This window comes from Dipteris shenzhenensis, chromosome 31 (genome assembly GCF_047967505.1).
Source record: "Dipteris shenzhenensis isolate YYH24624 ecotype China chromosome 31, Dip_SZ_1.0, whole genome shotgun sequence".
Classification (NCBI taxonomy): Eukaryota; Viridiplantae; Streptophyta; class Polypodiopsida; order Gleicheniales; family Dipteridaceae; genus Dipteris; species Dipteris shenzhenensis.
Window position 1 is genome coordinate 4,960,319 of NC_141626.1, and position 16,174 is coordinate 4,976,492.

At 43.0% G+C, this 16,174-nt stretch overlaps 1 protein-coding gene across 4 annotated transcripts in view; it reads right to left on the minus strand.

Moving 5' to 3' along the window:
- Positions 1 to 4,682: 4,682 nt before the first annotated feature.
- The window catches only part of LOC147880937 (ubiquitin carboxyl-terminal hydrolase 9-like), a 75,675-nt gene continuing 64,183 nt past the window's right edge, over positions 4,683 to 16,174 (minus strand). For all 4 annotated transcript variants that reach the window (XM_087370217.1, XM_087370218.1, XM_087370214.1 and 1 more), the window contains 6 exons: positions 15,248 to 15,418; positions 14,773 to 15,030; positions 14,492 to 14,640; positions 6,446 to 7,063; positions 6,073 to 6,337; positions 4,683 to 5,692 (listed from right to left, as the gene is read on the minus strand). In XM_087370217.1, coding sequence (XP_087226343.1) covers positions 5,528 to 5,692; positions 6,073 to 6,337; positions 6,446 to 7,063; positions 14,492 to 14,640; positions 14,773 to 15,030; positions 15,248 to 15,418 — 1,626 coding nt within the window. In that variant the 3' untranslated portion in view covers positions 4,683 to 5,527. The remainder of the gene's footprint in view (positions 5,693 to 6,072; positions 6,338 to 6,445; positions 7,064 to 14,491; positions 14,641 to 14,772; positions 15,031 to 15,247; positions 15,419 to 16,174) is intronic.

Here is a 16,174-nt window from a genome sequence, read left to right on the forward strand (position 1 = left end):
AGTGATGCTTGCTACGACTTATTAAAGCAAAACTTGTTTGTACAATCATGCATTCTACAAACCCTTTTACAAATTTTTGCACCTCTTGTTTTTTTGTGGTAATGTTCATAGTAGGTTTCTCTTTTGTGTCCATTACCAAAACTGTTTCATTTCACTATGCAAGAGGGTTTTGTCAAGTCTACACATACACACACACACACACACACAAGCAAGCGCACTCTCTCTCACACAATACTTACTCCCCCTTCCCTTTAATTTCCATAGTTCTGGCACCCTACCTCCACTCTCATTAGATTCCTCTCTCCCCCCCCTTCTCTCTAACTACCTTCTTAGTAAACCTCTCTCCTTTACTTCCCCCCCTCTCTCTTATTATCCTCTCCCCTCTCTCCTTAACCAATCTTTCCCCCTCTTTCCCTAGTTACACGTCTCCCTAATTACGCCTCTCCCTAACTACACCTCTCCCTAACTATGCCTCTCTCTCTCTCTAAATTACCTTCTTACTAAACCTCTCTCTCTCTTACCTCCCCCCCCTCTCTCTTCCTCTCTTCTCAAAAAATACCTCTCTCTCTCTCTCTCTCTCTCTCTCTCTCTCTCTCTCTCTCACTATGCCTCACTAATTATTCACCCTAGCTACACCCCCTTACTACTCCCTAACTACCCCCCCTGCCTTCTCCTCCCATGATGGCTCTTCCACAACACCCATCTTTCCCCCCATCCAATTGCATGCACTCTTGATCATCGGCCTCGCTCCCTACAAACTACCTCCCCTCTTACCTTTTTTTTCAGAGAAAAGAAACTTCTTTTATTGCCTAAGAAAAACCTCGTGCTTCTAGCCTCCATCAAGGGGCTGAAGACGGTGAATACAATGAGAGGACTGTTAAAAAAGAAAACATAACACATCTAATGTGAGTCACATACTTTACAAACAAATTCAAAGGCATGGGATGAAAGTTGACCCATTACCTTACATATTCTCCTTCGCATTCATTGGCTTGCAGTTGTAGATATTCGCGGAGCCTACCATTTTTGCAACCACAATGAACACACTCTCTTTCTGTCATGATACTATGGACTACATTCTTGTTGAATGAAGAGAGCTTGCGTTTCTCGCAAACGTCTATATGCATAAAGTAGGCAGGAAAGCTAGTCATAAATACCGTAGATAATAGGCCCAATACTGTCGTTAATAGGCCTAATACCACTGGTAATAGGTCTTAAACCTCCAGTAACAAGCCTATTACCACCGATAATATGACATATTACTGACGGTGATAGGCCTAATACTACGATACTATGGCCTGCTATATCAGTGGTACGAGGCCTACCACTGTAATATATCATCCAGTTTACCAGTGACTAACATGATCACATTGTTTTCATGAATTTTTTGTATGAAAATGAAGTTTATGAATAGCAAGTTAACGCAAACATGAAAATGTTAACAAAATCCCTGACGTGTACCTTTTTTCAATTTAAAATACAATACTTGCTTTTAAAACCAATAGACTCTTGACTTGGCTTGAGGGATGTTCCGTCATGATGTTTAACAATTTCTAGTTCTTGATCGTATGAAAGTATGCGTGAGTGTTAAAGGCTGATGGTTGCACTAAATAAAAGCGGTTGGCATAGGCAAAACATAAAACTAATTAATTAGGCCAAGATATAGCAAAAACTATTACAACTATTGCCAAAACGGGTTACAATAGTTATGTTTTTTCCAAATATACCAAAAAAGGCTCTTGCGGCAAATCACATGCAGTGGACAAAGGCCTGCACTGGTCTCTCGACATAATATAGAGAGCACCGAGAGTAGGATCACGATGGCCATTGGGCTACTGTGAAGTAGTTGGAGAAGAGGATGACATGGCAATAGAGGTTTAGTAGGAAAGGAGAGCATCATGATTCATGATAGTCGTCTAGCCAAGAGGCAAACACAATGACAAAAATGGAGCCAAACACTCGCGGTCTACGTGGATCTCTTGGTGGTAGTGGGATCCCACCGCTAAAGGTCGAGCAGTAAGAGATGGCCCCAAGGCCTCAAGCAATTAATTGCAATAGGGAACGTCCCCGTGACGTCTCCACAAACTAAATAGAAAAGAGGAAATCTCTCCATAAATTGATCAACCAAAATTGTCAAACTCACAAAATTTTGGAAACACAAGGAGTTGAATGCTTCGAACTAAGATAGCATTGTCAAACTCACGAAAATTTGAAAACACAAGAAATTGAATGCTTTGAACTAAGATATCTTGAGCTTGAAAGGTCAAATCAAGCTTCTATAGAAAACAAAGTTGTTCTTCTCCTCTCAAGCTACAAGATGGGTAGCACTACAACTGAGGTAGGTGCAAATACAAGAGACCACAAGTTGCGATACCATGTTACAACAGGTATGTGAGAGAGAGAGAGAGAGAGAGAGAGAGAGAGAGAGAGAGAGAAAAGAAACTCTATTAATGTCCATGGAAGACCAATAGGTCTATAGGACAGGGGAAAACCATCTAGTACATCTATTGAGGGAGGGCACATGACAACTTTCAAGGAGTGCAAAAAGTAGCTCCAATTATTTAGAGCACCTACATAGTATTTTGAAAACCATGATTGGCAATACATCAGAGAGTCTTTTGGTTTAGTTTTAAAGTCTTTGATGATTGCTATGCCTTCACGATATACTGCCCATTTCCCATCTTTCTTAGCAGCCTTGACTTTGGCTAGTTCGCTAGTTCTGTTGCCTTATTCTTCAATTGAGTTCGCATAAGTTCCTTGGCTATCCATACCTTAGTCCCTTTCAACTTGTAAGATTGACGGAGAAGCTTTACCCATAGATCTCATGACTTGATAATAATGATAGCATGTCCTCTAAAGTGTCGAATATTACTTGCTCCATCATCATCATCATCCTCATCAACCTCCATTCAATGCTAGGCATTGCTACTTTGATTTGTGCCAAAGTTTCACAAAAAGAATCCTCCTCTTTGTACCTGCCTTCTGGGAGTCCTCCCACTCTGTAATGGAGCTAGGTGCAATGGGAGACCACAACCTAGAAAAACCCCTCAATGATCTGACGATGTATTTGTAGGCTGAGCGACGATTCAACCTCTTACAATAGACGAACGTCAAACTGTAACTACGCAACGTTCATTGAACTACAAATACGACTGACAGTTGATCATTGTGTGTGGCAACGACAACAAATGGTTCTGTGTTGAGCAAGAGGTTTGAGTTGTGGCAACAGGTTCGAGCTGTTTGCAACGCTCTGTGGTCCGAGGTTCAAGTTGTTGCAACAATTTCAGGTTGTTGCATCACTCCATGGTTGCGCTCCTTTTCAAGCAGGCTGTTTTTTCCTAGGGTTCCAGTGGTGGGCTAATACTCCATGTCTTGAATAATGCCCTAGGCTGAGCCATGGAGTTCGGCTCAACCAAGACGAGAGAGAGAGAGAGAGAGAGAGAGAGAGGGGGGGGGGGGGGGGTGCCTACCACTCTAGCTGTACGCTACATTCTCACTACATTTTGCAAAAAGTGTATCTGCAAGTAAACTCTCTTTGAATCCATGATACCTGAACTCATTGCATTTGTCATTGTAAAAATAAAGGATCTTGGTGTGTTTGCTGCTTTTCTCTACCAACAAGTGTGCTTCAAACACATCATTAGGCTTCAATTCAAGTAGTAGTTAAGCTCTATCTCTTGAAGTGCAATTAAATTCATTGTCACACGAAAAGATTGCTTCTCCATGTTTAAACTAAACTAGCCTATTGTGATAACTTCTCTAGCGAACTCACGAACATTGCCTCCTCTAGCTTCTAATCTAGATCTTGTATAATGTCTAAGTGTATTATCTCATAGACTATACCATACCAAAACCAGACGACCTTGTGGGCAAGCAAAGCAACACTCTTGATGTGAATAATGTTGAAGGCATTGAGGAGTAAGCAATACTCCCAAGCGAGGGTGAAGATGAACTCGACAAAGCGAGAAGGTGAAGATGAACTCGACAAAGCGAGAAGTGTAAGTGAAAGCCATGATCATGGAACTTGCAATGCTTGGAGAGGAAAGGAACAGAGGTGAAGACATGAGTGGTCACGATCAACGAGGAAGGCAATGGAGGGTGAGAACATCACGTTCAAGGACACCGACAAAGGACTAATGTTCGACGTTGAGGGTGAGTCATGTAGAGACGCATGTTACACCTCACCTACCCAAGGTTAAAAATATTAACCCCTCGCTCAAACCCTTCATGAGGGGGAATGAAGCGAGGTAGCACTTTCTAGTTGAATGGTGCCCCACCAAGAGGGAACTAGGATAGAGGGATGGTTGATGAGGGGAGTTGACGAACTTGATGAATATCGACAATCAAAGGGAGAACATGGAGGTTAGGAGGAGCTTAAATTTTGGATAAGAGGGAGGGGTCAAGGAATTGGGCATTCATCCAAGGCATGCGAGAATTGGCCAATAGGAGGAGCTGCCATTGCTGTTGTGTTGCACACGTGTGTGTGTGTGTGTGTGTGTGTGTGTGTGTGTGTGTGAGAGAGAGAGAGAGAGAGTCCATGTCTTGGTTTTGTCTTGTTGCAAGGGAGCAAGCAACAGGGCACTCTTGTGGATCTCCACTTGATTGTTGGCCCATTCCTATGCGTCCTTTACCATGAGGTTGCAAAACAGACAAGCTCACAGAGAGTTTTGTATGGCCCAGCAATTAGTTCCTTGAAACGGAAAAATGAACTCAATTTCAAACCTTGCGTCTACTAGCTTCGCTCTGGCCTAAGAAATACTCAATTAAAAGGATATTTTAAGAACTAAATGGTTTGAAAGTTTTACACCATGTATTGAGATTATGACTGCAACTACTTCAACTTTCTAACTACCCTGCAGCATATGTGGTAATCGGGCCTCTAGGCATCCTCAATTATGGCCTTGAGGATGCTCCTGATAATCTCCTGTGATCACAACTTGCAGGAGCGAGAGGCTTCCTCCTGCATCGGTACCTCTTCTTGCCTTTGCCCCAATTTCAGAACAGAATATCGGCTTGCGTTCTGATCCAGAGAGAAACGTTAGCAGAAACTTGCTTTATTTTGTAGATTAGTCGGCAGTAGGAAATCGATCTCACGTGCTGGATTTCGTTGTGATACATGCAGAAAAGCTCACAAAGTAGAATAGAAATCCGTCGAGGATGAGCCCAAGTTTAACAATCCAGCTCCTGTCAATCTGTTTAGGTGAGCTTTGCATGTGTGAAACTCAACAGCTCTTTTCCCTCTACCCCTACTGGAGCGCGTCACTCAGCTCTTGCAATGGCAGCATAAGAATGCACGCATCAACTTGGTGAGAAGACGGGCTGCCACTGTTGCGCCTGGGAATCCCACATTCAACGCCCAGAGCTAGTCGGAGACTCTGAGCCCAGACACAGAGGTGCAACTGGCAATGGCCAAGCGAAGGCCATATATGGCAGCCTTGTGAAAAGTGCAGATCCGTGGGTCATCCTCAACTCGTTGAGGCCGAGTACACATCCATTCAACTCGCCATAGACTACAGCATTCACAATGTTAGTTAGAGACATCATAAATCGGTGCACCATTGGTCAATATGCCATTTTCTCTTCGAACTCTGCGGTAAAACAGAACATAAGCTGCGGCAGTCTTGATCTCATCTTCCCCAACAGCAGAGACATGACTATCATCAAAGTTGTACCACCTATTCTCCTCAATGACCTGCATTACCCCAGTAAATGCTGTTATAAACCATGGCTAAAAATCAACTTGTATTTGTCACTTGCCACTAGCATCTATAGCCCACTTCAAGTATTTGAAGTATTTGACACTTGTCACCAGCATCGATAGCCCAGTTCCTAGAACATGGCTAAAACTCCACACATTACTGCCTTTTCATTTACAAAAAGAGGATCTGTAAGTCTAATCAAATACTTCCAACACAAACAATACAAAAAAGTTAACAGCTTCTAACCACCAGGATTTGCGCTGCTTTTTGCAAGCACAACAATTGGTTTTATTACAGCATAAATATGGAGCCTGTCCACAACGCACAGATTACTGACAAGATACTTAATTGAGGACTGCAGAAAAACCAATACCTTTACATAGGCAGTATAATGGCCGCCACCCATGCTCCCATAATGGTTGCTCACAGCATAAAGCTCATATAGTGTACCATCCTTTCGAGTGATATATTTGGTCAAATCTAAGTCATGAATAGGAAAGTTCACAAATGTCTCCAGCTTGTTCTTCAAATACCTGTTGTAGGAAAACCTTTTCAAGTGCACAACAAGAATCTCCGGGAGTCTCCACAAATCTAGCTTCTTACTGGCCTGCCGATGCTCCTTGCAGCGAGGACAATACCTGTGATCAATCATGGAAAGAAAACCCTTACAAATAAGATGTCATAATTGAGAAACCAAAGAGCTCAAAGATATTTAAGTTCCTGCTGCTGCCTCCAAAGTTGCTTACCACATATCTTCTGGCCCCAATGGCTCCTCTTTCAAGAAAGCCTCCAGACAAGTGTAGAGGGATACAGCCTCTTGTCGTGGCTTTTTAATGGAAAACCCAGACCGATAGGCATCTGGCATAGCATCCAATTGCCTTATGTCGTAGTGCTCCAATGCCTCCTCTGACCAATTCACAGCAATGTGAATCTTGGTGTTCATTCTTGCAGAGCTTAACACTGCAGGTAGGGGCTTATCCAGTTCAATGAGTACCTCCTTTCCCATGAACCTCTCTTCTGTGAGCCAAAACTGAAAATGATGAGAGTCTCGTGTATACCCATTGATTTCACAGGCATTCACAGTGGGGTCAGCTAAATCATCACCCATGCAAGGCCCAAAGTTGGAAGCAGGCATCTCGGTTTCAAACATATCTGTATCCTTATCCACATGAGTGCCTGCTCCATTTTCCCGTCCCCCATTCTCTGAATGTTCCAATGGTAATGCATCGCTGACCTTGACCAAGGGATGTATGAGGTTTTCCAGAACCTTTACTAATTCTGCACCTGTCCGTAAACCCTCATCTGGAAGGCATGTGATCAAAGGGGATCCAAAATTCTTCAGTTGCTTTTGCAAAACCGTGTCCCTATGCATAGAGGCAAAATCCAAGGTCATTACATACAGCATCAAGCAACAATCCATCATCACCTACAGGATCCTTGAGTATGCACAACATGCTAGAAAAGATAGCACCGTGTATGGCAACCTTATCCTGATACTAAGAGAGACATGCTGGGTAAAATCAGCTACAGTTTCAATCCTATTATTGAAATTTGAGTAGGCAAATGCATTCCTTTAGCAATCCAAACATGAAATCAATATCACTTGCACATCAAAACCCTTCCAAGGAAATCAGAGTGCTAAGTGCAAAACCTTACTGACAAAACAAAGGTTACATCCCCAGTCTCGCATGCATGGGGAGACTACCCCCTAAAGTTCACAAAAGAGGTCCAGTAATTCAAGTGCAAGCATTCAAAGCTGTTTTTGCTCATTTTTTCTTTTGGGCAGGTGGGGAGAGAAAGAGAAGGGGAATGGGAACTTGTATGATAATACCAAGGTAGCAGTAAAATCACGTACTACCCAACAACATCAGCAGAAAAATATTTTGGTATCAAAACCAAGAAAGATACTTCCAGTTGAAAGGAGGAATAAACCAAAAACGTAATGGGGAATATCAAAACAGCATAAAGAGATTGAGTAGGAAAGAGACATTCCTCACAAAAATAGGTTCCTATCAAACCAAGGTACATATCTTTTTTAGCATTCTCAATCTTGCAGGTTGTTTTCAACACCCAATTAGACTGCGTCCATGTCCCTAGATCAATACAGATCTTGGATACATCGGGTGAGCTTAGCTCTTACAGGTTGCATCAATGGCCCTTGGCCTTTCAAGGGTTAGCCACCTTGGCTAATACCTATTACGCCTAGCTTAATGCATATCCTAGATTAGGTACAAGCTAAATAGGCTTAGCTTGAGACCTAACATTCAAGGAGCAACAACCAAACACCCTAAGGATGGTAAGCCAGCGCTACACATAGTGGTATGGGACACTATGGCATGCAGTTTTGTGTCAATGCTCAGGTGAAGTCTATGGTTAGGTAATGTGCTTCGTACGGAATGGATGGATCGAGAATATTTTGATGGAATCAACTGACAAAAGTCTATGTCCTACCTTGATTCATAATGACATTAATCATATTTTAAGGCTCTTAGATCCTAAAGTAAGGAACACACAACTCACTAACACCAAAAATGCATCTAGTGAGCAGACTGTAGGCCATCCTCTGGTGGTTCTAGTGATGCCCTATAGGCCATGGTATGTGCCTTGTAGGCATAAATAAAGACACTTATAGTGTTAGTGTCTTTTAGGCCACATAGGACACTTAGTCCTATGTGACACCTAGGACACTTAGTCCTAGGTCTAGGTACTTGTACCCTGTACTCTTTTGTGTTTGGTTAATCTAAGTTTGACGTGACGGGTGTTCTTTTGCGACCCTTAGCTATCTGCACTCTCTATCTTCTATCCGATCCTACAGTGGTATCAAAGCAAGATCTGCTTCCTGAGCCTCTTTTTTCGTACTGTCCGTACAAATACGTACGGATCACCGTACGTTTCCTCTGTTTGTTGTCCAAGGCTTCCTGAGCTTTTTCGTCGCCACCAAGCGTCTCTTTGCTGTTCCCAGACTAAGGCGACTCCTCGTAGGCTCCAGCTGCAGCATTTTCGAGGTTCTACACAGTAACGTGGCCATCAATCCTCACTTTTGTACTTCCCTTCAGTAGAGCCTAGTTCAAGCGACGCTTCAGTGGATCCAGGCGCCCAGCTTCCGTGAACCTTCAGTGACCTCTTCACAGTCGTCTGCAAGAGTCGTTCTGCTATCGCGACCTGTTCAGATCCCCACACAAGACACCTTCAGTTACGCACTTATTTCGAGGTGCCTAAGGGCAGTTCCAGTTACGCTCCAGTCGTTTTTGCACTTCAATCTGCTGCATCAGCTTCGTGGCCCGTTATACTCTATCTACTGAAATCTTTTCAGTCTCAGCTTTATGCTCAGGGGACCAGAAGCTAGTACACAATCAATATTTGCAGTCTTTTACTGTTTTTGGACAGTATTTGACTGTCAAACCCTAATTTCCAACAGGAAAATTTAGGGCTTTTGACATCTGGACCTTCAACCTGTCAATACAATATTTATGGGAGCCCACCATGCCATTGTTGGAATACTGAAAGGAAAGAGTAGAGTGGACACAAAATCAGAATACTTGCTTATAGAATGAAGAAGAAAGAGGTCCTTAAGTAGGCACCTCATACAAGGTCACTGACATCACTGATGACCTCAAAGCTCCACAATCATCTCCTCAATCTGCTCCTAGATTCACTCAATCATCCTATGTGGCTTTTCCACCACCTAACTGTGCTTGTGGGCACCTAACTGTGCCTCTAGCACTCACACATAGAAACATAAGGTGTGCCTGAGGCATACACCTTGAGATATCCCAACAAACCCCCCCTCAAGGGAATGCCTCAGGCTATGTCATGGATACATCTAGTCTCATAGTTTCTCATGCCATCTCATGGTGGTCAAGGATTAATCTATGGCTAGGTTCTCATGCTAGCAAGGGTTCCCTTGGGTGTAAGGTAAACAAAAAAGGGATACAGAAAGACCTTCCAATGGTTATCTCCCCTACATGTACATGCACACAATGTCTGTAGGAGGTACCATGGAACAAAACATACACATGGCCTACATCATAAGGTGACCAGAGGTGTTTACAAAACACACAACACACAATAATTTATTTTCATTCATTTTGGAGGACTATCCAGGCTGAGTACCTTGACATAAAAAGAGAGATCTGGAGCATACATAGAGATGTGTTTAAAATGCATAATCTTCATGGGATGCCTCATCTTGTGGAGGCAAAATATCCATGTCAAGGCAAGGTCTTACCACATGGGCAGTGTCTAGTGCCTTATAAGATGGTACTATGATAGAACAAGTGGATCTGAAAGTCATATCCTTCATGAGAACAATTATCTTGTCATCTCCATAGTTGTGTAGAGAAGCATATCTTAGATGTCTGACCTTCATCTTTTTCTTGTACTTGGAGTCAAATAAAAGTGCCATGAGAGTGTAGATCTCTGTATTTGCTTCCTTTTTGGCAACCATTATTTTGGCAATCTTCAATAAGGAAGTCAGGTTGGCATTTTCATCCTTTGTAGCATAACAAGACATTGCTTTATGTTTTGGCTTTTCACATATTTGGCATAAGCAAGCCATGAGAGGCTCTAACCCAAGTATTGGGTAGTGTCTTCTCTCTTACAAGGCAAAAAGAACTGAAATACTTCCAAAGTATAGGCACTTGATGTAGCAAATAGTAGTGACTAGTTTTCAAACAATGATGCTACTTTTGCATGCTTCATAGGAGTGGATGAAATAAACACTTTCCAATCACAACCAGGTCTAGCAAGTCAAAACAAAACTGAAGCATCACTTGTAGTGAAGTTATTGAAAACTTCAAAAGACCAGAAATGCTAGAGTAGCATTTTATGTAGCATCATTTTCAAAAGTATGTCAAAACTGTCAAAACTAGAGAGCTGAACTTGGAGGGCTCATATCACACTCTTCAAAGCAAAAGAAAGGGGGCTTTCTGAGGCAAAAGAAAGCTGGTATACCACAGTAGATCTCTGGGAAGAAGAGGCGAAAATATGCGTCAGGTCGCCTCCACCTTCTTGAACAAAGTCGACTGGTTTTTCTCTGTTTTCTCCTTCAATATGCAGCCATTGTTGCTCAGATTTCAGCACAAGGTAGCTCTAGGTATGGAGAAGCTTGCCCTGGAAGGAATTAGGAAAAGACAGAGCAGGCGCAGAGAACTTGCAGGAAGAAGGATCGACGATTTTCGTGCAATGGCGACCAGCAGCGCGGGTTATTCTCCAATTGCTTGCAGCCCGAAATTCGCCCTAACAAGAGGGATCTCCAGCTGGAAGGGCGTGGGAAATGGGTGAGAATCAGAGGAGAACAAGCTCAAGCAAATTTTTGGAAGAAGAGGAAGAGATGGTGAAGAAGAAGAAGAGGAAGAAGATGATGATGTGGCAGAAATGGGCTCAAGGGGGATCAAATGGCTCTGATACCATGTTGGAATACTGAAAGGAAAGAGTAGAGTGGACACAAAATCAGAATACTTGCTTATAGAATGAAGAAGAAAGAGGTCCTTAAGTAGGCACCTCATACAAGGTCACTGACATCACTGATGACCTCAAAGCTCCACAATCATCTCCTCAATCTGCTCCTAGATTCACTCAATCATCCTATGTGGCTTTTCCACCACCTAACTGTGCTTGTGGGCACCTAACTGTGCCTCTAGCACTCACACATAGAAACATAAGGTGTGCCTGAGGCATACACCTTGAGATATCCCAACAGCCATATCACTCTTTATCAGCAGGTTGTTGGATGCCTTATTTATTTATGCCACACCAGACCTGACTTGCAATATGTAGTATCTCAGCTCAGCAAATTCATGCACATGCCCAGTTCACAGCATTGGCAGGCAGTGAAGAGAGTCTTCAGATATCTCAGAGGCACTCAGGATTTAGCCGTCTTCTATGGTGATCAGGGTTCACTTACCATGCATGCTTACACGGATAGTGACTGGGCAGGATGTTCCGACACCAGAGTGTCACATACTGGCAATTGTTTTTTACTTGGCTCGCAATAAGCAACCGACAATTGCCACATCTAGCTGTGAGGCTGAGTACAGGACAGCTTTCACCGCTACAGTAGAGTGTGTTTGGCTTCGACAGTTACTTCCAGATCTTCGTATTCGCCAGACATCCTCCACTATTGTCTACACAAACAGCCAAAGTGCTTTGGCCATTGCGTGTAACCCAGTGTTTCATGCGCGTACCAAGCATATTGAAGTTCACTATCATTATGTTCGGGAGCGGTTGTCAATAGGAGACATAGAGTTGTCCTATCTTCCCACAGAGGACAACATAGCAGAGATGTTTACAAAGGCACTTCCTGGTCCCAAGTTCGAAGTCTTTCGACAGGCTTTACACTTGGTTCCCTTCGTTACATGATCTGACATCCCTTGTACATTCACAGGTGGCTATATCCTTTTGGATGAACATGTGCCACCATGACTAGAAAATACCAGGTATTCTGAGACGTTTCCAGAGTACTTCAGCCCATCCCATGGAGGGGGGTTTGTAGGCCATCCTCTGGTGGTTCTAGTGATGCCCTATAGGCCATGGTATGTGCCTTGTAGGCATAAATAAAGACACTTATAGTGTTAGTGTCTTTTAGGCCACATAGGACATAGTCCTATGTGACACCTAGGACACTTAGTCCTAGGTCTACGTACTTGTACCTTGTACTCTTTTGTGTTTGGTTAATCTAAGCTTGACGTGACGGGTGTTCTTCTGCGACCCTTAGCTACCTGCGCTCTCTCTCTTCTATCCGATCCTACACAGACTAGAACTCAAGCTTGGAGGTGGATCTCCTATAAAGAACCTACGGTTGGATGGCGATTCGTGAGCCACCAAATCCCTACTTCATTTACTATATCATGAAAATGTGTATTCTCTGTTAAAAGACACCATATCTAGGGTTTCCTAACTATGTGTTCTTCTCTTGTGCATCTAGACTTTGCGTTGGTCAAGCTGTTCAGTGACATGGTTGATTCTACACACACTTTTTTTTTGGAGGGTGAAATCTATTTGTCTTTATATTAAAAGAAAACAAGAGTGGGACAGCCAGTTACAAGGTATTATATGACAAGAAGGCAGGATAATCTAGCTCCCGGGCATGTAGACAATCATAGAATGATTGCTACGGAGATGCCCAGAAGAAGTGATATTTAAGACACGATGATTATGGTCCTTTCATAGTGCCCAGTAGCAAACCCAATAAAAGAGGACATCATATGCCTGCCTGAAAGGATGAAAGCCAAACAACCAAAATTTCAATGCCAGAATAGATGGAGCATAGATTCCCACAAGGACAGATATTGTCTAAAAGTGGCAGGAGCAATCTGTCCAAAAGGAAGGAGCCCAACAAAAACCCCACACGCACGCATGCACACCCCCCCCCCTTCCCCTTCATAGTCTTATGAATGTATCCAATCTTACAAATCACAAAACAAGCCAAAGAACAAAGGAAAGAAGGGAGTTTGTAAGTGACTTTAACACCCTCCATGGTACCTTGGGATTATGTGAACTAGTGGAGAAATGGAGGCTTGAAGGCTTCATGGACTCACACGTCGACACGTGGCAACGTGGCTTCGAGAGTATGACTATGGGACGGGGAGTACGACCCCCGCACCCAACACATCAGCCTCCTTACACCCAAAAACCTTGGGTAGGATTTGAGGAGGGTATCTCACCAAGTGCTTACATCCTAGGTCATCTAGATCCCATATTTTCTTACGGGACTAGTCCTCGAAACCACAATCCACATGTCAACGCACGAGTACAGGACGCCTTAAACCTGTCATTTCTCCATTAATCCACATAGTCCAAGGTGCCACGAGAGGGTGTTAGGCCCTATATTTCAACACCTCTCCTTGGTCCTAACATCATGACAAGCACCAACCACAAAGCCAATCAAGACTACCCAATGCAAGTCTTAACAACGCGACTACTCTCACGAAGAGCCGCCAATCTGGTTCCACACAGAGGTCAAGTGTCGAATCAAATAAGACCACACATGCGGGCTGCCACCTCCCGCGAAGTGCACCCTCCACTTGTAACACAAAGCCAATGCCACTAAGGTCGAAGTCAAACTGCTAGTCAAACAAAAAGCACACAACCAATGCACAGCTTGTAGCAGGGTGCCACCACCGACTGCTACGAAGTGTGATTCACATAGAGGTACCACACCAAGTTGCCAAGTGTCATCACCACATAATCTTGTGGGTCATACTTGCCCTATTAAACTCACGTAGATACAATGCTTTCTAAAGAAAAAGAGACACAAATCCTCACGGGCGATGACCTCTAATCAAGTAGAAGAGGTTGCCACCATCTTGCCACTCATAAGGTTGATAACCATAAACTCCATCACACAGGGACTAGCTACTATGACATCCCAACTCGCCCAATAGTGATCTAGCTGATAGGGCAATGCATGTTAGCTAAATATAGCCAATTGGCCGGCCCTTTGCCATTGTTCTAAGTCATCTAGCCCCATGTTAAGCTTCCCTTAACCCCACGGTCACCTAACCCATCTACGTACATGACAGTCAAGTTGCAATCAAGATAAAAACGAGCCACAAGTCTACACATAGATAGAGCTTGTAGGATCGCAATGCAATGAGAAGATGGCCAACGCTTGGATTTCCCTAGAAAGAGGTAGCAATGTCGCATATTCTATTAGGAGGCATCTTCTTAAACAGTAATACGCAAAGGCTCTTTTAGACCAGTAAACTAAAAGCATGGAATTGCACTTATAGGTGTATATATAGAAGTAGAAAACCCTTTCTCCTAAAAGCAGGAAAATAGATGACACTTACTCTTCCACATGACGATTCACAAAAACCAGCAATGGTGCTTTCTCAGAAGTTTTTGGAAGCCTATGTGCTGTGACATGGTCATCATCACGAACTGGACTTAACCAATCAGAAGGATCTTCCAGAATGCGAAAGTGACGATGGTTGTACAGCTGGAATTTGAAGAAAACAAAGCATAAGAAAATGATAACTAACATATAGGAAAAGAGATTACAACCAGAACCCTAGATCAGGATTCTTACAAAGAAATGCAACGAAGGCTTTCCAAGATGACTTGCATTTACCTCTGTTAACAGAAGTCTCTCATCACTTCGCAAATTACAAGCCTTGGCAATAGCCAAAATGAGATCTTTGCATCTGCCTTGCTTTGGTACAGTAACTGTATAAGGTGTGGGGGGTGCACTTCCATCACTACTGAATACCCTTACAGTCAACGTACGAGTTGTAGTTGATGGCAGAGGCAAAGAAAGATACATAAAAGGATCAAATGTTACCGAGACTTTACTACACACTGGGCAGACAAGAGTAGACTTATACTGGCCCTGCCATAAGAAATAAAGAACAACCCCATCGTCAGCTTATTTCTAATTCATTTATAAATCCTCTATCTACTCAAAATATCATCAAAACTGAGAGCTTCCTTTTCCAGAGGACCTCTTAGAATTGTAAGTCTGAGGACTGCTCAATGTATTGACAAAGAAATTATGGCAAGCAGTTTAGAAAATCATAATGAGTAATGTTTACAAGATGATGGAGGACCTGGCAGATATCCACAATTATCGAATCATTGCGGACTTTGTGATTTGCCCAATTTTCATGTGCTACTTCCTCGTCTGGCCGTCCCTCTGTATCTTTTGACTCAATATACGGCTTTGACTTCACTCGATTTAGGTCTTCATGCAGCCCATCTAGAAGGAATGCTAGGAGCTCCTGAAGTAATGCCACAACAAGAGGGAACCCAAGAGAGAAACCAATAAGGGTCAAAAAAATCCATTAACTCCCTTTCATCAACTATCCCCCCTTCGGAAAAAAAAAAAAACCAAAAAAAAAAACAAACAAAACTAAAAAGCCAAATGTTTTATTTTAAAAAACTCATTGAAAAGGGTCAGTCTCAAATCAACGCTTTCTTCACAGAAACAAAATGCACAGTTTGATCTAACACAGAGAAAATTGTTAAAACTTACTACGATTCAGCCCAACAAATTTGAAGAATGGACAGACACGAATGGCAGATCAATCAAATGTACCTCATGCCCCCCCCAACACACACACACACACACACACACAAAATACATATAGGTAGGTATATATACATGCATACTGTAGAAAAAAGGGGATGGGGCAGATTAGAGAAAGGGGACAGAATAGCAGAAAGGAGTGAGAGGAAGGAGAGGGAACAAGAGGGGGTCGCGGGGGGGGGGGGGGGGGGCGGGGAAGAGAGATTTTTTGAGGCAAGAGAGAATGACGTAGAGAGCGAAGGGAATTAGTACGAGTGTCAGCTGAGGTGGGCTTATATAGCCCTCTAGGCCCAAACAACTCCTAGCCCAATCAGTCCTAAACCCGTCTAACTTGGCCTAGCTAAACCATACCCAGCAAAAATAATTTCGTCCTCAAATTTGCAAGTGGTTGACATTCAAGAAATGTCACAACCAAATCTGTAACAAAATTACCATTCACTGGCTGCAA